At 39.9% G+C, this 21922-nt stretch overlaps 2 protein-coding genes across 2 annotated transcripts; one reads left to right on the forward strand and one right to left on the reverse strand.

Annotated features, from left to right (window-relative positions):
- Positions 1-3633: 3633 nt before the first annotated feature.
- dusp26 (dual specificity phosphatase 26) lies at positions 3634-11897 on the reverse strand. Its single transcript, XM_033646682.2, has 4 exons — positions 11537-11897; positions 11067-11250; positions 5789-6000; positions 3634-5656 (listed from the first exon to the last, which is right to left on the reverse strand). The coding sequence occupies exons 2-4, from the start codon at positions 11243-11245 to the stop codon at positions 5445-5447; spliced, it is 603 nt and encodes a 200-aa protein (XP_033502573.1). The 5' UTR covers positions 11246-11250; positions 11537-11897; the 3' UTR covers positions 3634-5444.
- A 1431-nt stretch (positions 11898-13328) lies between these two features.
- Positions 13329-21250, forward strand: ddx56 (DEAD (Asp-Glu-Ala-Asp) box helicase 56). The gene is made up of 14 exons (XM_033646681.2): positions 13329-13457; positions 14064-14225; positions 14793-14947; positions 15920-16090; positions 16471-16561; positions 16734-16975; positions 17111-17254; positions 17392-17505; positions 17646-17740; positions 18826-18899; positions 19064-19153; positions 19248-19353; positions 19482-19582; positions 20736-21250. The coding sequence occupies exons 1-14, from the start codon at positions 13401-13403 to the stop codon at positions 20817-20819; spliced, it is 1686 nt and encodes a 561-aa protein (XP_033502572.2). The 5' UTR covers positions 13329-13400; the 3' UTR covers positions 20820-21250.
- Positions 21251-21922: the final 672 nt, after the last annotated feature.

Genomic DNA, 21922 nt, shown 5'->3' on the forward strand with positions numbered 1-21922 from the left:
ACCATTCGGACTGGGTTTAGTTCTCTAGGGGAGGTGGGGTGAGTTTCTATTGAAATTCTACTGTCCTACAGTGAACTGTTTGCTCCTCCTGTAATTTAAATCCCAACTGGAGTAATATTTTTCTACTTAAAGTGGGTCTCTGAGTTTTTTTCACAGGAAAAGCTGCTTGTCCTTTTACTTTTTATGATCCTTTTTTGTGAAAATGAAGTAGCCTAAATGTTTTTGCTAATTTGATAAATTGAAACAGGCTAACCTTAATACAGGCCAATATGGGGAACAATATTACAACCATATAAAGCCATCAGGAGAGCAAGACCAAGGTAGATACTGGCATTCTCTTTTATGCTTATTATTGCATTTTTTAAGCCCATATTTGTTTACATCCTGGCAAACTGGCACCACTAAAGGTGTGCTGAATTAGCCATTAGCTGTTCCTATTAGCACCCATGGATGTGCAGAACACTGAATGGCTTACTGATTAATTACTGAAGCGCTTTTTATGGACATTTCTGCTAAATGGACATCAGAGATAGTGATATCCTCGAGAACTGTAAGGGCCGTTTCATAGTCAACGCACGCAACGCGAGCAAGCGACGCGAGCAATGCACTTCCTTTCATAGTCAACACATTGAACGCAAGCGACGTGGGCGACACTTGAAATGCAATACATCGCTCACGCAATAGGGGGTAGCAGAGTCACCAGTACATTCCGGCTAGCTAGTACTGCTGTGGCTAGCTAGTACTGCTATTTGCAGAGCACTAGAACTTTCATATAAATGGGGGTGTGTCTGTACGAGTTCACAAAGTTTTCCTCCGCCATATTTCATACCTGCTTCTTCTGTGAATAACAAAAAGTGGTTAATTTCAAGGACGTCACTTGCATTATCACCTCCGCTGGCAACGCATGGTATTACACGCATCACTGTGTCGCGTATCAAAAAAATGGACAACACATTTTGAGTCGTAAGCACGCATCATTTCACGGCCAATGCGTCTTGATGCATCCCAATACGTTCACGTCTGCGTGCCTTTGCGTCGACTGTGAAACGGCCCGAAGTCACACTGGATCTAAAAGTATGTGTTTCATGTACGTGTTTTCCGATTTGCCAGACTTTGTCCTATTGAATGTTCATATCTCTTACAGAAATTTCCTGATGGTTAAAAGGCCTCTGCAGCAGTGAGTCAAACTACTGGATTACTGTGAACTGAAGAAAACTCAAAAACGTGATGATTCTCAGGCAAGTTCTGAAGCGCTTTTTTCCCTATGATTTCCAAGCAGGTTTATGGACATTTATCTTGGATGGACATCAAAGATAATGATAAAGATATCCTCAGGAACTGTAAGTCACGCTGTATCTAAAAATGTGTGTTTCATATCTGTGTGTTCAGATTTGACTGAGTTATGACTCCTAGAAAAGGTGTGATTTTTGACTCACATTCACCTCACGCAGTATCTTTGCCTGGCTTCGTCCTGCTGAATGTCCATTTCTATTACAGACCATATCCTGTAATTTTCTGATAGTTTAAAGTGATGAGTTAAATTACAGAGGAGAACAGTAAATATTTCATTCCTCCACCTCCGCCTGTGATGTCGACCCCGTCCAAATGGGCTTAAGTCTCCTCTCTACTTGATGAATTTCAGATTATCACGCACAAGATATCCAATAAAAAAAAGAAGTCAAGAAGGACTGTGATTACTTGAAATACATTGGATTGAAACAATACACTGAACTTGAAACAAAAATCATAGTATACTGTAATACTGCATGTTGCTATTCACAAACTCATCACAGATAACAATTGTGTACAGATTGTGTGACAACACTGTAATACAATAATCAACAGGCTACATAACTGTGCTGGTTTAGACCTGGGCTACAACTAGTGTGTGAGTTGTTCAGAGCACTTAATGACACTTGCTGAATGTAAAAAAGTAAGTCTAGGGAAGACCTGCAAAAGACTTAAACTACGGGGAAGAATCACTGAACAGGAGTCTTCTTACAGAGGGCTGATATCACAGGTTTTACTCTCCATTTTGATTACAAAAGACAGTATAGCCCATGTGTGGACAGAACCAGGTGTGGTAACCTCTGGGGCCCACACAACATCAAGCGTGGGGCTCCTTGAATCCCAGCCCTGAGCTCCAGGCTGGCTGATAGGAACACTGCAGATAATCTCTCTTAAATGAGACATCAATAGCACTCAGATGATTTTACTGGTAGCACTTGGGGCCAGTGGCGATGCTTTTCTCTCCATTTTAACCAGTTAGTTGGTCTGTTGTTAAATCCTGCACACTGTTGATCACTTGTACTCACTTTATCAATATCGGTCCTCAGACTTTTTTTTTTAATTAATTTACCTGACGAGCAAGAGCACAAGTTTGGTTTTAGAAATACATTTTTTTAAACAAACATATAAATGTTTTTTTTTTCATTTATATGCATTTATATAATTTTGCAAATAATACATTATGATTAAATTGGTTATCACACTTAGCATAATGTAAGTATGTCAAAAAAAATCTGCACAAATCGCAACAGAAACCTGGTACTTTTTTTGATAAATATTATTTATTTTAAGGTCCAGTGTGTATGTTTTTTTTAGTGTATAATCATCCAAAAATAAGGACTGTTGTGTTTTTGTTACCTTAGAATGAGCCCTTTATATTTACACAAGGAGCAGGTTGACGTATATGGAGATCGCCATGTTGCACCTCCATGTTGCTACAGTAGCCCTGAATGGACAAACCGAACTGGCTCTAGATAGGGTAATTTGCATTTTTGCGTCGGCCATCATAGTTAGCAGCCCCTCCGTGATGAGCAGCGTCAAGAAAACACTGATTTTTTTTAACATGAAACTGCTTTATTTTGTATTTTTACCAGTTTAAATCACCTGGTCCATTTGTTTTAGAGAGGAAGAGGCATCTACCTACAATTTGGCTCTCGCTACAAACCTCCTATACGTCTGGATCAGAAAAAGGTGAGCACACACTTTGCAAGCACTCTGTCTGCAACGTGCCAAACAGGGTAGGACAAACACTGATTTGTAACAGATTTGTATGAACATTGGTGTGTACTTCGCACAGAAAAGATGTGATCTATAAAAACAGACTTGATGGGAAAAACTTTGACCCATGTTTACGAACATTTTGGAGATGGTGAATTGGCGACGCAGATGGTGATTGTAAATATTGTTGAATTTCTTTTGTCGCATGCCATTTTTGGCTTTTGTTTGTACATACATATCGAGTATGGATCCTGCACACTAATTTTTGAATGAGACCCCTGGTCAGTTTGTTTTAGAGATGAAGGAAGAGGAAGGATGTCTGTGGATAATTCAGCTCAGTATGAACACTGAAGGAATTCAGCTAGTTGCAATCTGCAATCCTTACCGCTAGATTCCACTACACACTGGACATTTAAATCAAAATTATTATTCCCCATGTCAACTGTGAACCTTTAAACAAAGTAAATATTTTTTTTTTCATCTATCTTCACTATAAAGAGTTTGTTTTCACTGCATGATCTTTAATTGATAATCAGTTGAGTCTTTTTAGGAACATGATCTGTAAATAAAAACAGCTTAAGTATTTCAGATGAGCACTTGGACATTTAGAACAGTACGAGGACACAGTTTGGTGGTCTTTTAGTAAAAAACTGAAACTGTCAAAGTGAGAAGGACAAAAATAGGATTTTAAAAACTGAGACAGACATTCCCCCCTTAGCGGAGGTGGAAATATCACCCTTGCTTATGAGGATCGTTGAGTTTGACCTGCTGACTCAAATCGTGTCAGTAAAGTGAGTTCATGCGACCAAAAGTTTGCAGGATCTTTTTTTGGTTGTTAAGACAAGTGAAAAAAGTCGACCAGTGAGATAAGATTATTTCATCTCGAATAATTCAGCACATTTTAAGACCTTTGTGGAATCATTGACAGATTTCTAGAAATTTCCTGAAACGAGAGAAAATGCACCAGAGATGAGACTTCATGACTTGATAAAGGGTAACTTTGGCATTCTTCAACGTGAACCCCATGTTTTTGTGTTTATGTGACGAAAGGGAGAAACAGTTTTTGAAATTGGTCCAGCAGCCGCGACACAGACTGCAGTGTAACCACTTGGAGCATTTGCGCACTGCCATTTTACTTTACTTTAAGTGTTTGTTTTTGCCACTGACAGGCTCAGATTGTTATCGTTAGTGTCTGACAACATTATAAAAAGGATCCCTACAGAGATGGACTTGTTTGTTAAAGAGTAAGATCCTTTTTAACCAGAAACAGCCCCAAAATCATCAAACCCACCAGACTCCATTTAAATAAACAGTGATTTTAGCATCGTTAAACACACTTCATTCAAAGTCGACAGAAGCAAAATAAAACTCACAAAATCCATCTTGGTTCATCTTTCTACTGTTCCAACAATCACCAGCTCCGGTTTAGTCGAAATAAACCCTTAATTCACGCAGTTAGATGTGAAAACATGCTGCCTCTATATGGGCTAAAATTATTGATTATTTAAATGGAGTCTGGTGTGCTTGCCGACAGCAACTTCGGGGCTGTTTCTGATTAAACAAAAAGGATCTTACTCTTTAACAAAAGGGTCTAACTCTGTAGGGATCCTTTCATAATGTTGTCAGGCACTTATGACAACAATCTGAGCCTGTCAGTGGCAAAAACAAACACTTAAAGTGGACGTACATCGACGGTGCGCAAATGCCCTGAGTGGTTACAAAGCAGCCAGTTTCATTGCTGTTAGACTAATTTAAAAATGGTTGTTCCCATGAGTCACTTAGACACAAAAACACGTGAAAATAGGGTCCAGGTTGAAAAAAACCCAAAGTCGGCCTTTAAGGATTCCTGCAGTGTTTTGGTAACGATGGATACCATTAAGAGTTAAGCTTTAATTGTAAAGTGGTAATAAAATATCAAGTACAAGTCAAGTGGAATGGTCTGAAAGTTGATTAAAATTAGAAGTAGTAGACTACTCTTGAATAAGGAGAACCTTTTTGGCTTGTGATCATTCTTGCCAAATTATCGCCTCCTCGTCACCAATAATGTAACCAATAGAACTGACTAGACCTGACTTTAATGAGTTCGTCATTAATGGTGCTGAGAGTTCCTCTGGCGTTAAATAGGTGTCACGTCATAAGGAATGAGAGTTACACCATCCATGTTGTTTCAGAGGTTTAAACACAAACAACAATATGAAATTAATAATAAATAAATAAATAAATAAATAAAAATGAATGAACTGAGTCTGAAGATACTGATATCAGTCAAATCCTGCTGCCACTCTGAGCCACAGTGTCAGAAACCCACCACTTGCTCCTAACTTGGTCCCCTTACCTCCCCCAGTGTAACCAGTTCAGCTGCTACCTCAGGTTGTGTTCAGGTGTGTGTGTGTGTGTGTGTGTGTGTGTGTGTGTGTGTGTGTGTGTTGAGAGGACTTTCAGCTCTGCGGCGACATCTTACGGCTCTCCCTCAGGATGCCGTCCAGGCCGTTGAGCTGGCGGAGGAAACCTCGGTTGGGGATGACGCCTCGGTGGTCCTTCACTGTTTTAATGGCCTCCACCAGCGTCAGGTTTTGTCTGATCATCAGGTAGGCCAGCACCAGAGTGGCAGAGCGACTCACTCCCACAGTGCAGTGGACCAGCACCTTACCTACACACACACCAACACACACACAATGTGAACTTGAAATTGTGTATTTCCATGTTGTCTAAGTATTATAAAGGTTGTACTTTGTGACTGTAAACGCCATCCACACACTCACACACACATTCACAGACTAACCTCCACTTGTGAGGGCTTTGTGGATGAACTCAGCAGCAGGATAGAAGTTGACACTCATGTCGAAGGTGGGCGAGTCGTGAGCCTCGATGCCGTGATAGGTGATGTTCATGCCGGCGTAATACTCGGCTCCGCCGCGCCACTTGCTCTGAGCACAGTTGAGGATGTGTGTGATGCCAAGTTTGGCCAGCTCACGCCGGTCTGATGCAATATCTCTGCAGAGAGGAGATTTTTACAGCCCAGGATCAGTCCATTAAAAGAGTTTCACATGATTCCTATGTTGAAGTTAAAACCACATGTACATAGGCAGCTGGGTCACACAGCACCATGCAGATTTTTCTGTTTGACTGACAGTTGTGTGTGTGTGTGTGTGTGTGTGTGTGTGTGTGTGTGTGTGTGTGTGTGTGTGTGTTTTAACTACACAACTCCATATTCCAGCTAATTTAATGTAAATGAATATATGACAGTGGTGGAATACGATACAACAATGTAAAAATTCTCTGTTACAGGTAAAAGTCCTGCATTTAACATACTGTTCTCTTATCTTTTTTTTTAATGAAATATTGGACAGTTTTTCCTCTTAAGGCTGCAGTTATTCAAACCATTCTTTGCTGACTCATGGGACACAATGTGCAATAATGTGACATTAAGGAAATTTCATAGGCATAATAATGAACATTCTGTATTAACCGTGCAAACTTGCACAGCATATTTATAAGTGATCCTACTATATATATGTATACGCCTACAAGGAGACGCAAATCAACCAAAAAAGACACAAAATGACCACAGAGAGACACAAAATAACTCCAACAAAGTGCAAAACATCCACAAAGAGACACAAAACAACCAAAAAAGACACAAAAAGACCAAAAGAGATGGAAGGGAACTGCAAAGAGACTCAAGACTAAAAAAAAAAAACGGGCTGAACATCCACAGTACGACATAACACAACTACGACACTGTGCATCATATTTATAAGCAGCCCTAAAATATATGTATACTCCTACCAAGTAACACAAAACAATCAAAAATGATACAAAATGACCAGAAGGAGATGCAAAGAGACTGCAAAGAGACACAAGATAACTATAAAAACTGGCAAAATATCCACAAAGAGACAAAAAATGACAACAAAAAGACACAAAAGACCAAAAAGACCACAAAGAGCTCCAAAGGAACTGCAAAAAAAACACAAAGGGAGACATTAAACGACTACTAAGAGACACAAAATAACCACAAAGAGACACAAAACAACCACAGGGAGACACCAAATGAACCAAAAAAAGACACAAAAGACTGCAAACTGATGCAAAGAAACTGCAAAGAGACACAAGATAACTATAAAAACAGGCAAAATATCCACAAACAGAAAAAAATGACTACAAAGAGACACAAAATGACCACAAAGAGATACAAAACAACCACAGAGAGACACAAAACAACTACTAAAAGACACAAAATGACCACAGAGAGACACAAAACAACCACAGAGAGACACAAAATGACCACAGAGAGACACAAAACAACCACAGAGAGACACAAAATGACCACAGAGAGACACAAAACAACCACAGAGACACAAAACGATTACTAAGAGACACAAAATGACCACAAAGAGACACAAACAACCACAGAGAGACACAAAACGACTACTAAGAGACACAAAATGACCACAAAGAGACACAAAACGACCACAGAGAGACACAAAACGACTACTAAGAGACACAAAATGACCACAAAGAAACACAAAACGACCACAGAGAGAGACACAAAACAACTACTAAGAGACACAAAATGACCACAAAGAGACACAAAAAAACCACAGAGAGACACAAAAGACTACTAAGAGACACAAAATGACCACAAAGAGACACAAACAACCACAGAGAGAGACAAAACAACTACTAAGAGACACAAAATGACCACAAAGAGACACAAAACGACCACAGAGAGACACAAAATGACCACAAAGAGACACAAAACGACCACAGGGAGACACAAAATGAATCAGAAAAACACACAAAAGACTGCAAATGGATGCAAAGATACTGCAAAGAGAGACAAAATAACTACAAAAATGTCCAAATTCCACACAGGGAGACACAAAATGAACCAAAAAAAGTCACAAAATTATCCCAGAGAGACACAAAACAACCACAAGAAGACACAAAATCTCCACAAAGTGATGCAAAGACACACAAAATAACTACAAAAACAGGCAAAACAACCACAAACAACACAAAACGAAAAAACAAGAAACAAACAAAAAATGATCTCAAAGAGACACAAAGCAACCACAGGGAGACAAACAAACTACAAATAGACACAAAACCACAAAAAGATGCACAATGACTACAAAGGAATCCAAAACCACCACAAAGTCAGTCTTTATTGCTCCTGTGTCGGAGAGGTGGTGGGGCCTTTTGCACATCTGTGCCCCGGGGCCTCAGTGTCTCGTAACCTGCCCATGTATGTCTATTAGTTTTCAATGTAAAGTTTGAATCTGAAAAGTCCCCACTAACTTAAACAAATAAATAAATGCAGTGCAGTAAAATGTGCAATATTCTCCCCTGTGATGTCGTGGAGTGAAAATATCAAGTAGCCTAAAACTGAAACACTCAGACAAAGTAAAACTGAACATCTGTGCAGAGCTTGAGGAAACTGCCACTCCCTCCTGTGCTGCAGCATTTTCCCGCCATTTCCAGCACGTAGCCTTCCCCGCCCACTAAGTCACCTGCTTCCCAGTTTAGCCCAATATAGCTGGAGGCTCATGTTCCCTACTCCTCTATCAGACTGTTAAGTCAGCATCTGCACCAACATTGTTCCTTCTGCCTGCCTGGACCTGCCTGCTGACAAACTGACTGAACTGTAGCTCTCTGTGTCTCTGTGTGTCGTCCTGTGCAACTCTCATGACACAGTGTTGAGGCACGTAAGCATTTGCACTTTCTGCAGCTTTGTCCTCTACATCTTAGAAGTTCATGTTGAACTTTTATGTCCAATGCATTTATTGCAAATTTTTTTCTAGTTATTGTTTTTACAGATACAGATTAAAGGTCCAGTGTTTAGGTGGGTATATTAGCATTTTACTGAATATAATATATGTTTTCTTTAGTGTATAATCACCTGAAAATAAAAATTGTTGTTTTCATTACTTTAGAATGAGCCGTTCATATCTACATAGGGAGCAGGTCCTCGTCTATGGAGATCGCCATGTTGTACCACCATGTTTCTACAGTAGCCCAAAACGGACAAAACAAACAGAAGCTCTAGATAGGGCTGTTTGTGTTATCACATTGTCCGTCATGGTTAGCAAAACACTGCTTTATTAAGTTTTTAATGGTCTGTTTGTTTTGAAGAGGAAGATACCTCTCTGAATAATTCGACTTCCAGTAAAAACCTCCTGAACATCTAGATCTTAAGTTCAGAAAAAAACATGAGCAAACATTAGCAGGTGCTAGGTTAGCGGCCCATGTCCGACATGCCAAACATCATTAAAGAAACACTAATTTGTAACTTGACACTGCTTTATTCAGTGTTTTTACTGGTTTAAATCACCTGGTCAGTTTGTTTTGTAGAGGAAGAGACTTCTGTGGATAATTCAGCTCCTGGTAAAAACCTCCTGAACATCTGGATCTTAAGGCCCAATCCCATTTCTACTCCTTAAATCTTCCACTTGGTATTGAGTGCCCTCGTTTGCGAGATAACCCTTGATGAGGGAAGTGAGAAATATTAGGGTAGAGATCTTTCCCTAAGAAATGAGACACCACTTCACGCAAATCAGCGTGGCCGACATGCAGGCATATGTCACGTGTAGTAGTGACGTCTGATGAATCAACACAGAAGAAATGCTGAAAACAGGAGGCGCCTACGACGTCTTCTAGTTCTGATCGATTTTGTTCTGGTAAGTCGATTTGTTTAAATATTTTGACACTGTGTTCAACTAAGTTGCTGATGAGTTTACGCTAGTCCAACCATCTGTTGTTTGTATAGCCTACATTCCAATCGTACAGCAACAAAGTGTTTCCCAAAACTTGCCGACGTTGCTGACTTCGCAAGGTGTTTCATCTTCCACTTCGTTGAAAGTGTGGGTCGGGGCTCCCTTGGAATCGAGGGCGGGTTTTAAGTGTTGGAAACCACTTCCACTACGTCAATTCTGCGCACAACCAAGTGCAAGTGAGTTTTTCTCGGGGAAGTGTGGGTATTGGGACAGGCCCTAAGTTATCAGAGAAAAAATATGAGCAAGCACTGGCAGGTGCTGAGTTGGTGGCTCATTCAGTGTTTTTACAGGTTTAAATTACCAGGTCTGTTTGTTTTGGAGAGGAAGAGACCTCTGCAGATAATTTGGCTCCTGGTAAAAACCTCCTGAACATCTGAATCTTAAATGATCAGAGAATGAAGGTAAGAACACATTGGCAGGTGGTAGTTATTAGCCTGTCTCCAACAAGCCAAACTGCAGTGGAGAAACACAAATTTGTAACTTGACCCTGCTTTATTCAATGTTTTCACCAGTTTAAATCACCTGGTCTGTTTGTTTTAGAAAGGACGACACCTCTGCGGATAATTCAGCTCCTGGTAAAAACTTCTAAATAACTGGATCTTAAGTTATTAGAGAAAATACGAGCAAACATTTGCAGGTGTCCATTAGCAGCCTGTTTCCAGCGAGCCAAACTGCATTGGAGAAACACTCATTTGTATAGTAAAACTGCTTTATTCAGTGTTTTTACCAGTTTAAATCACCTGGTCTGTTTGTTTTGGAGAGGAGGAGACCTCTGTGGATAATTTGGCTCCCAGAAACCTCCCGAACAATGAACAGTGAAGGATTTCTAACCAGGAGAAGTTTAAACTGGTTGCAATTTTGCAGTCCTCACCACTAGATGTCACTAAATCCCCCTAAATCTTACACACTGGACCTTTAACACACAATATAACTTATATTTAACAACAATTTTCTAATAAATTAAGATATATTGTTGTAGATTAAGTTTACTAGCAGTATATAAAGTTAATAAAATAAGCTCCACCTTTACTAGCTGCAAGAGTAGGGATGTTTAATGCATACATAATCCAATAATATAAATTTATCATTCTGAAATTGGTATTCTCCGTAATTAGTGCTTTTATTTTTGGTGCTGATTTGAAATTGTCAATACTAATGTATATTTACTTTACATACACTTTAAACGCAGGACTTTTGCTTGTAACAGAGTGTTTCTGTGCAGTTTTGCTTCTTTGGCTGCTTATGATGAAATAAATACAGCTGAGCCTGATGTAAACTCACTGATCTCCAATATAGAGTCGTGGCCACACTTCGTCTGCATGGTTGCATGCTGTTTTGCCCGTACACAGGAGCCTCTCCAGCTCGGACACGGTCAGGGTCGGGGACTGACGCTCAGAGTCCTTTCGGTTCGGAGACCTGGAGCTGCTCCGGGACCGGGAGAACCGGGACATGAACGCCATTTAATCTGAAAAACAAAAGAAAATAACAGATTTCTCTCTTTTAATGTTAAACCAAGGACCAATAAGAAAACATACAGAATAATAGAATAAAATAGAGTCGAATATTATTTATTTATGATGTGAATATTATCATATTAGATTATATAACAAACATTAACCTGTAGCTTTGTTTTGGTGACTAATCAGCTGCATGTCTCCCTGTGGTTTACACTATAGGGACCCCTCTGATACGTGCAGTAACGCATGCAGGCCCAGTGTCTCCCCATGAACCGTGCATGTTTATTTATTTACCTGTGTGTTGTTTTATTCGGTGTGTCGGTGGTGCTACAGGGCGAGCTGCTCCGCGGCCATGTTGACTCATTGATTTGCTGTGGGAGGATGGATGAGGGGATGAGAGCATCCACCACCAGACATCTTCAGCTCCGAGCGCAGCTCCTCAGCACCATCTTCTTCTCACCAAGTCCTCACTGAGACACTTGACTCCACAAACATGGCTCCGGTGTTAAAGCCACATTTATGCTGTTTTCATGAAGATCCAAGCCGCTACAGGTGACGTGTGTGTTTCAGCTCTGCTGGAATTATCCTTATTTTTATATTTAATTGTTAATGAGGGTCCATGTGACGTGGTGCTGCAGTGTTTGGGTGGTGCTTGTCGCCATCTTCTGGTGAAATATGGGAAATCAGGAGGAAAAATGAAAACAATCCTACAGGTCCATTCAGCAGTGTTGGAGGAGACCTTTACTCAAGTAAAAGTACTAATACTACACTGAAAAAATACTCTGTTACAAGTAAGTTCTGCATTGAAAATGTTAACTATGTAGACAAAAATTATGTAGCCATATTTAGGACAATAGGCTGCTTAACATTCTTAGGTTTTAATTTAATTTTGTGTCATTTTATTTAATTCCTTTCATAATATATTTCAATCTATTTTTTTTAATCTCTGTTTATTAGTTTTTTTAACTAAATTGAATTGAACTCAATGAAACATTTTAAATTTAAATTATTATTTAAATTAATTTAAATTATTTTATTTTATTCTTCTTCATCTTCTAACCGCTTCATCCTCTTGAGGGTCGCGGGGGGGCTGGAGCCTATCCCAGCTGACATCGGGCGAGACAGGTCGCCAGACTATCGCAGGGCTGACACATAGAGACAGACAACCATTTACGCTCACATTCACACCTACGGACAATTTAGAGTTATCAATTAACGTAGTCCCCAATCTGCATGTCTTTGGACTGTGGGAGGAAGCCGGAGTGCCCGGAGAGAACCCACGCTGACACGGGGAGAACATGCAAACTCCGCACAGAAGGGCTCCCTCGCCCGGGATCGAACCGGCAACCCTCTTGCTGTGAGGCGAGAGTGCTAACCACCACACCACCGTGCCGCCCTTTATTTCATTCTTATTTGATTTAATTTATTTTATTTCATTATTTTAGAATATATTTCATTTAATGTTTTTATTTCTGTTTATTTTATTTGTTTTATTTTTTAAACTAAATTGAACTTAATTTAATGATTTTCAAAATGTAATTACATTTTTATTTTATTTTATTCATTTTGTTTTATAATGTTATATTTATTATAATGTTTCATTTAATGTTTTATTTGTATTGATTATATATTTTACTCTTTCTATATTTTTATTTTATTTCTTTATTCAAAATGTTATTGTTTTTATTTGAATTACTTGATTTCGTTTTATTTTAATATTTTATACATTTATTTATTTATCAGCTAATAAACAAGTAAATTTGTTTATGTCATGCCATTTTAATTTTTATGCAAAAAAAATAAGAGGAAGAACAAGGAGGTTTATTTATTTGTTTTTATTTAAGGAGCTTTACTATATTTATTTATTTAATTTTTAATTTAATTTATTCAAACTTACTTTTTTATTTTATTTAATTTTTATTATTCAATTTTACTTTAATTTATCTTATTTAATTTTATTTTTATTTTATTTTACTTTACTTTATTTCATTTTATTCTATTTTACTTTATTCATTTTTATTTTATTTTACTTTATTTTATCTTATTTTTTATTATTTTATTTTATTTTGTTTTATTTCATTCGTAGCTTTGGAGGAGGGACCTGGGGGCGTGACGTAAAAATCCTGCGACGCACGTGTGAGTGCAGCGCGGTGTAGAGATGGCTGCTGAAAGGCTTCAGTTTCATGAAATGGGCTTAGACGACCGTCTTTTAAAGGTAACAAACGTTTGACATTGTCAGTAAATGTTGAATAAACTGTTAGTGAAACGTTGAACGTCCATTTTGAGAGTAAAAACCGGAGAGAAGAGACGGAAACTCGACGTAAATAAAGGAGGAGTTCCTAACGGCTGAGCTAACTTGTCTCGTGCATCGTGAACTATCACAGATGTGACGTGAATAAAAACGTTAAACGTACTGAAAATTAACAACCCGTATTTTTTATAGCTGTAGGAGAGTTCACATCATTTTCAGCATGAGATAAACGTTTTGTTTTGTGGTTGAAACGCTTCCACTGATACATGTTTGACAGTTCATAACAACAAATTTAAAATTAACGCTTAAAAACCTATAAATGCGACTTCCGGTGTGACACCAAAGTGATGATTAGGGTTTTTTGCATACGTTGTAATTAATTATAGTTTATCACTTTATTTGATTTAGTGTCACCAAAAAATGTTCCTCCACAGTATTTTGATTGGGGTACAGATTTTGAAAGCTGTGCACTGGCAACGTCAGATCTGAGATATACCTGTACAGGGACATAAAGCTGCCATCATTTGTTTACCCCTTTAATGAATCCTTGTTGTTATTATCTTGATGTAGGCGGTTGCAGATCTGGGTTGGTCCCAGCCCACTCTGATCCAGGAGAAGGCCATCCCTTTGGCTCTGGAGGGGAAAGACCTTCTGGCTCGAGCCCGCACTGGATCTGGAAAGACTGCTGCCTACGCTGTGCCTGTCATCCAGCGCATCCTCGCCTCCAAACAGGTGAGATAAAAACAGACATGATGATTCACTGAAGTGACTTAGCTTTATTCTCATATCCAGTGCAAAAGACACAGGGCTGTCACTACTTCTTAAATCTTCCATAGAGATATTTAAAGGTGTCAGCTCTGATAAATATGAATTACATACAAATAGATTTCACGGTTTCAGTTATTTGTATTAAAGACTGAGCTAGTTTCACACCTGCTCATGTGTTTGGGACAGAACGAGTCACATTTATACCTGAACAACTGGCTCAGTCTGACCCAAACCAACTTGTCTTGTGTTTTTGTTGTATGTTTGGATCATTTGCTCCAGTTGTCTTTGTAAATCTAATCTTATAATCTGTACGCCTCGTCTAAGATTAGTTGTGCAGTTTGTGCACAACAAACGACCCCTCTGTCCTTAGACCCTTGATTCAGATCAGGAAAAACTCCCCAAAACTAAAACTAAATTGATATTTGATTCAAACCCGAGATTCTCTCTGTGTGATACACATATCACCCAGCTGTTCTTAGTCCTTTCCATCCTCCTCACTGCTCACTCTGTGTTTGTTATCGTTCTCTTCAGAGCGTCCGTGAGCAGGACATCAGAGCTCTGATCCTGGTCCCAACCAAAGAGCTGGGTCAGCAGGTTCAGACCATGATGAGACAGTTAACAGCGTACTGCTCGAGGGACGTCCGAGTGGCCGACATCACGGGGAAGGCTGACCTGTCGGCACAGAGGTCAGTCCATTTATAAACGCATTTGTGTATATATACAGTGTATTCATATTACTAGATCCATAATTCTGCAGTTATTAAAAACTGCACCACTCCACACTGTACTACATTTTTACCAGGAGTAGAACTGTGCTCCTTACTGGGAATTGTAGAAGCACCAGCACATTTAGGAGCACTTCTTAAATCCAAATGCAGTGCAGCACATTCTTACATTCTCTGTCCCATCTGTGTTTCAAATAACTGCTTTGGTAATAAATGAACAGTCTAGAGAAACAGCAGTGCGCGGATTCATTTTATTTAAAAGGAAAAAGTCACAGACTGGAAGCTACCGACCTCTGAAGTTCACTGGTGTTCACTGGGAACACAGGGAAACTTTCCAATGTTTACACCTCAACGATTTATACAATAATGTAGCTCTATCAAGGTGCACAAGTGTGGGACTTGAATTTTGCGATATTCAAAACTGATACAGTAAAAGTGCCTGATTTTGAGTCAGACATGTTTTTAATTGAACATTTACCACTGTCGAGATTTTTCCAGCTGCCCAAAATTAAAAAAATAAAGTAATTTTTACTTCCAATTTAGTGAGATTTCTTGATTTATGTGTATCAGGGACTGTTTCAACGCATTTACCATAAAGGTCAGAATATGGGGGCAGTCAAATTTTGGCAGCAGGTGGCTGGACCAAGGATGTGTGAGTGAAGGCTGGCTTAATGCAGAAACACTGCCTCTGGACCGCTCGAGAAGTGCAGGAGGACAGGACTCGATCAAGCTTGGCTGGCAGAGAAACAGACTGCAGTCAAACTAGCTGTTAGTTTCGTCTCCATAGTCAAAACAGCTGCCGTTAAAGTTGTAGACAGACACAGGCAGAGCAGAGCAAAGTCTCAGAGTAAAAACTCTCAAGATTATTCCCCTGTCTGAGGTGTAACTAGATATATAACTGTGTGGTTGATGTTGTGTGTTGTGTTCGAACAGGCCTATCTTAATGGAGAAGCCTGATGTGGTTGTGGGGACGCCGTCTCGCGTGCTTGCCCACCTCAACGCCCAGAACCTGGTCCTGCATTCGTCCCTGGAGATGCTGGTGGTAGATGAGGCCGACCTGGTCTTCTCCTTTGGCTTTGAGGCAGACCTGAAGAACTTGTTATGGTGAGAACACACAGACTGATTTTAAGTCACTTACCCGAGGCAGCTGTACATGAGATTTTCCCACACGTGGGGAGTTTAAGGAGTTGTTCCTAACCTTTTCTACCTCTTAAAATGAAGAAGTTATGGTCTGAGTGTGGATATAAGAATGCTTTTTCCTTCTCGGGGTGTTTCATAAGAAGGATTATTAGAAGCTTGAAGAGGTGAAAATGCAAATAAGTGGTCAAATTATTACCTTCAATCATTTTGTGATCCCTCAATTTATCTTCAGAGTCAACTGCTGATTTGATCTTTAAAGTTGTAGTTGTAAATTTTGACCACTAGAGGGCAGAATAACTTTAAAAAATAACCTGCTCTGTGTATTTTTTTTTGTGTTTTAACAGTCATTTGCCAAAGATCTACCAGTCGTTCCTGATGTCGGCTACTTTCACTGAGGATGTTCAGACCTTAAAGGAGCTGCTGCTGCACAACCCTGTAATATCATACTCACATTCATAATTATACAAAGGTTGTGTGTATTTGAGGAAACAGTTGCACGGTTTTAGTTTAGTCCTCAGTAGAAGCTGCAGTCAGAGAGTAAAGATACTGTACAGTGAGTGTCGTTGGGTCTGGTTCTGTCCTCACACCTGGATCTGTGTCCTCTCAGGTGGTCCTGAAGCTCCAGGGCTCTCAGCTCCCAGACAGCAGCCAGCTGCAGCAGTACAGCATCAAGTGTGAGGAGGAGGACAAGTTCCTGCTCATCTACACGCTGCTGAAGCTGCGGCTGGTTAAGGGGAAGACGCTGGTGTTTGTGGGAGAGGTGGACCGATGCTACAGAGTCAAACTGTTCCTGGAACAGTTTGGTATCCCCGCCTGTGTGCTCAACTCAGAGCTGCCCGTCCAGTCCAGGTGAGAGAAGAGGGCAGTGTTTCTTCATGTCCTTCAAAGTGCAGCTCCTGTTATCTTTACAGTAGATGATTCAGTCCAACATGATAATCCTCTGTCTTTCTGTTGATACTGATGTTTCCCTCCACCTCTCTGCAGGTGTCACATCATCACCCAGTTCAATCAGGGCTTTTACGACTACATCATCGCCACAGACGAACAGAGTTTGGACGACCCCACAGCTGCTCCACAGACAGCTGCAGGCAAAGGGAAGAAGAAGAAGGGCACAGAGAGAGGAGGAAAGTGAGTTGTGCTTTTGTTTATTTTAAATCCACAGTGGTCACTGATATTCGATAAAGTTATCAAACAGCCAGAGTTTAACGGCTTCTGTACAGTTCGGTGACATATTGAAGGTAATTTCTGTGTGATGTTTTTTAAAGGTCGAAGGACAAGGAGTACGGAGTCTCCAGAGGAGTGGACTTCCAAAATGTTGCCAATGTCATCAACTTTGATTTCCCCACAACTGTAGAGTCATACATTCATCGAGTTGGAAGGTTAGTCGTGTTTCAGTTCAGTTATACTTTTCTTCACCTCAGGATTATGAATGCTTTTATTCTGGAGCACTGCAGAAGAAATGCATCTCTGATAAGAATCAAGCCCTGATATAGTTTTTTTATTTATTTCTTTTTTGCAGAACGGCGAGAGCAGACAACCCAGGCACTGCTTTGTCTTTCATCGCTCAGACTGAGCTTGATTTGCTGTCAGAGGTGGAGGAGGCGCTCACAGGAGGTAACAAGGACTTCCCTTAAAGCAGTTTTACTCTTAGGGATGTGATTGAATTTGATGTTAGTGACATGTTAGTCAGGTTATTAGTCAGTCCCTCCAGGATTTTGGAGAATTATTTGGGGATTATTTTTTGGCCTAAAATAATTTTCCAGCAGCTTTTCTAAAGTCTGCAATGAAATTATGTGAGCTAGAAAAAAATGCATAAAAACTTATTGTGATTTTTTTTTTGTACTGTTCATTAAAAAATCAATGGCAACTTTGTCCAATACATATTTTATGCATATGTAATCTCACCTCGATTTTTCAGCATGTGCAACAGATCTGGATGCTGTAACCTCTGTCATGGTGATTTGTCTCATTTGTTGTCCACGTGTTTCAGACATTTTCCGGGTGTATTTTGCAGTAAAAAAGTGTTTGTGATGATTTGTGACAATTGATGACTTTCATTTGTGCTCCTCTTCAGTGCAATTTATTCACTGAGTGAAATGACGACGTTTCGACCGCTCGAAGCGTCGTCGTTTCACTCAGTGAATAAATTGCACTGAAGAGGAGCCCTGCAGTGTGCGAGCCTTTCTTTATCTGGTCAGCTTTCCACATTTTTGAGCTCAGAACCTGCACAATTTTGTTCATGGATGTGCGTGCTTTTTGCTGCTTTTTCATTTGTGCTCCACCACAACGTTGCACGCAATACAAAATGGTTTATCTCTGCCTTTCTGCAGAACATCAGGGACTTCTTTAGGTCTTTAGCAGTAATTTATGTTGATAAAAGTGAGATGTCTGTGCTGCATTCATCTGCAACTCCATCACCAAAAACAAGGAAGTGAGTTAGGTGACATTGTGCGAAGGACTGCTATGATTGGTGAAACTCACGGGAAACTACAGCGATTGGTTGGGGTGATTAGAGAAAACTGCAAGGCTGCACGATATTCACAGGGATTGGTTGAATTTGTGTTAACTGTCACTATCGCACATCGCACCATCCTGGAGGGACTGAATAGTGTTCAGTCCATGAAAAACAATGGAGGAGCTGACTGTGTATAAATATGTTTATGTATTAATATGAAAAATGTGTTTTGTTTGTTTTTTAGATAACGCTGATTCAGTGCTGAAACCTTACCAGTTTAAGATGGAGGAGATTGAAGGCTTCAGGTACAGGTGCAGGGTGAGTATCCTCATCTTGTCAGGACGGATGGTGTTTCTTCTCTGCTGTGTTTACTTCTGCTAGTGTTTATAAGGTAAAAAGGTTAAGAATTTAAAAGTACATTTGTTTATGGTACGCCTACATTTGAATTTCCCGTCTACCATTTCTAAATACTTTGTTTGCAGGACGCCATGCGCTCAGTGACGAAGCAGGCGGTAAGGGAGGCCAGACTGAAGGAGATCAAACAGGAGCTGCTCAATTCAGAGAAACTCAAGGTGAGTGATGGCTACTTCTCTACACAGAGAGGAATGATGGAGGTTGACGTGTGAGAGGACGTTTTGTGATTGGATGTTTTCTGCTGTCACTCAGACATATTTTGAGGACAACCCCAGAGACCTGCAGCTGCTGAGACACGACAAAGATCTCCATCCTGCTGTCGTCAAACCTCACCTGAGGAACGTGCCCGAATACCTCGGTAAGACACGAGCATCAAAATATATCTAAAGTAACAATAGTGAACGTACCTTCGCACAAATTTTATATTATTGTGTTATAACTATTATTATCCGTCATTTGTAACCCATCCTTCTCACTGATCTTCAGTTCCTGAGACACTAAAAGGTGTCATGAATCCACTGTCACACCGGAGGAGGAAGAGGAAGGAAAAATCAAAACCAGCCGGAGTCCTCAAGAGCAGTTTCAAGGTCAGACTCAAAAAACAAACAAACAGAATGACATAAAGGTAACTGTGGTTCTCAGTAGCCATGACATGAGAAAACATTTGAGGGCTCTTTGATGAGCAGAGCCCAGAGTTTGCACGTCTTGTAGATATTATAAGTCAGGTTTTAGTTGTACTGTGTAACTTTAAAAACTGATGAGCTCTGGAGTTATGCATGACAGAAAACCTGCACCATCCTCAGATGTTGCTGTTATTTATGATTGTTCTACAGTCTAAGGTCAGTGGCTGATAAAATGGTTTTAAAATGGTGTTTTAATTGTGCCATGTGAGAGTGAGCCCACATTCTCAATGTCATGTTCCCTGAGCCTCAGAAAAAAATGCACATGCACAAAGCTGATTGCCCTGCTGCGGTCTGAATGGCTGTTTGCCACACACTGCTGTCGTCACTGGCTTTTAGTTGTCAGACGTTTCTATCATCAACACCATCAGCAATGTGGACTGTCTTCAACAGCACATATTATAAAGTTTGTCTTAAGAAAAACTTGAGATTAAACACTTATATTATTGTCACAAACCAAACCTCTGGTAAAAGTTAGCAGATTTAACGTGGAGTGGTTTTCACGACTGACTCCTAGCTTGTCAGAGATTTTTCCCCCTGCTTCCCGTGGGTGTTTTTCGGATCGGTCATTCCTGGTCAAGAACAGACTTTAAGGATGTCGAGCATCTTACTGAGGAGATTGCTGAACATGAACGCAGCGGGACAGCGCAGTAAAATTGTTCAAACATAGTTGCCTAAAGTGACAGCGCATACAGGAAGTTGAGGAGAACAGGTAGGTGCTCAGCCAGATTTTATCACAGGTGTTAAACTGGGAAGTGTGAAATAGTGCAATAAGTCATATTGTGTAGTTTTCAGGTTGTGCATCTGTGCAGAGTAGTAGTTACTCCACCATTTTCTTCTACCTATATCTGGGTTTTAGACTCGTAGACACTATAAGACATCACCATGTGCTCTGGGAACTATCTTCTGACTTCAAAAAAAAACTAAGAATATAATCTGTAATGGAAATTATCAGTAGTTGCAGCCTTGTACTATCAGTGGTCAAACTGTTTTTCCTGTCAGGTTTGAAAGTAATGATACAGTGGTTGTTGGCTACAATAATTGATCGTCTCTCTTGCAGAAGAACATTCGGGGGAAGAACCCACTGAAGAGTTTCCGATACAGCGGAGGGAAGAACAGGAAAGGCAAAGCAGGCCAGTCGTAGCTGCAGTTGCAGTACACATGAGTGTGTATCAGAGACTTTGACCAGGAGGACGCTTCGGTCTCCACCGTACAGATACATATAAATGGAGTGGACTCTGGATCAAATGGGTTTTTGGAGCTTTGTGGCCCATGGACGAAATGGACAATAAACACGGACTTCTATGAACTTTAAGACAAGTCAGAAATGTTTGAGGTTGGATTTTGTTAAACATGATATAACGTATCTTGAGGAATACAGTATCTGTATCATCTCTTTTCTAATGCATCTCTTCTGGAAACATCAGAAATGTTAATTAAAATGATTTCTTCTCAAAAATTGAACACTCATATTGTTGTGGATCATATTTACAATGCTAACATACTGATGTTTAATATTGGAAAGTATTTCAATCACCACAATACATGTTGTCATAATAAATCTCACAGATACTTCACGTTTGTATGTTATTATGTCGCTGATACGTTAAAACTTCACATTTTTTATAAGGATTGAACAACACTGTGGTTAACGTGGTAAGGTTGAATTGCAAAATCCACTTGGTTATGATTAGGAAGGATCTTGTTTTGGCTTAAAGTACCTGGTTTTGGGAGCAAAATCCTCGCTGGAAAGCAGCAATGTCTCTAAAAAGTAGCTGCTTTTCACGGCACTATCCCAGGAGGAAACACAGGGTTGGTAAAGAATGGGTTAGGTGGCTAAAAAGCAGCTGGAAACACAGCGACGACTTGTTAAAAAACAACTGGGTTTATTGATTGTTGGTCTTGAACAGTGGGCTGCAGCTTGGCAGGCGTCTCAAGGAGGTGATTTACCATCCCCTCCACTTCCACCTCCATGTGACAAACCCATCTCATATATTACGTCACTTTAGAAATGCTGATATGATGCATTTAAAACGTACATATGTAACCTATCTGTGGTTTGCAGAAATATACAATGCCAACCATTCTTCTTGCAACTGGGATGTTCTACCAGGTCACAGATTTTGGCAGTTGAGGTGAGAATGTGATTCCACTTCCTGCAGCTGAGCAATGAGGAACATGTCTACTCTCTGTGCTGCATGAGACGTGATATGATACATGATATGTTCTGTGGTTGTCACAACAGAA

This window comes from Epinephelus lanceolatus, chromosome 19 (genome assembly GCF_041903045.1).
Source record: "Epinephelus lanceolatus isolate andai-2023 chromosome 19, ASM4190304v1, whole genome shotgun sequence".
In the NCBI taxonomy this organism is placed as follows: domain Eukaryota; kingdom Metazoa; phylum Chordata; class Actinopteri; order Perciformes; family Serranidae; genus Epinephelus; species Epinephelus lanceolatus.

Excerpts from the sequence above, each read along its gene's own strand:
- dusp26 (XM_033646682.2), bottom strand. The coding sequence starts at position 11,245 with ATGGCGTTCATGTCCCGGTTCTCCCGGTCCCGGAGCAGCTCCAGGTCT. Across the intron at positions 6,001-11,066 it reads CGACTCTATATTGGAGATCA|AGATATTGCATCAGACCGGC; the intron begins GTGAGTTTACAT and ends TCCTCTCTGCAG. Across the intron at positions 5,657-5,788 it reads CAAAGCCCTCACAAGTGGAG|GTAAGGTGCTGGTCCACTGC; the intron begins GTTAGTCTGTGA and ends GTGTGTGTGTAG.
- ddx56 (XM_033646681.2), top strand. The coding sequence starts at position 13,401 with ATGGCTGCTGAAAGGCTTCAGTTTCATGAAATGGGCTTAGACGACCGT. Across the intron at positions 13,458-14,063 it reads TAGACGACCGTCTTTTAAAG|GCGGTTGCAGATCTGGGTTG; the intron begins GTAACAAACGTT and ends ATCTTGATGTAG. Across the intron at positions 14,226-14,792 it reads GCATCCTCGCCTCCAAACAG|AGCGTCCGTGAGCAGGACAT; the intron begins GTGAGATAAAAA and ends CGTTCTCTTCAG.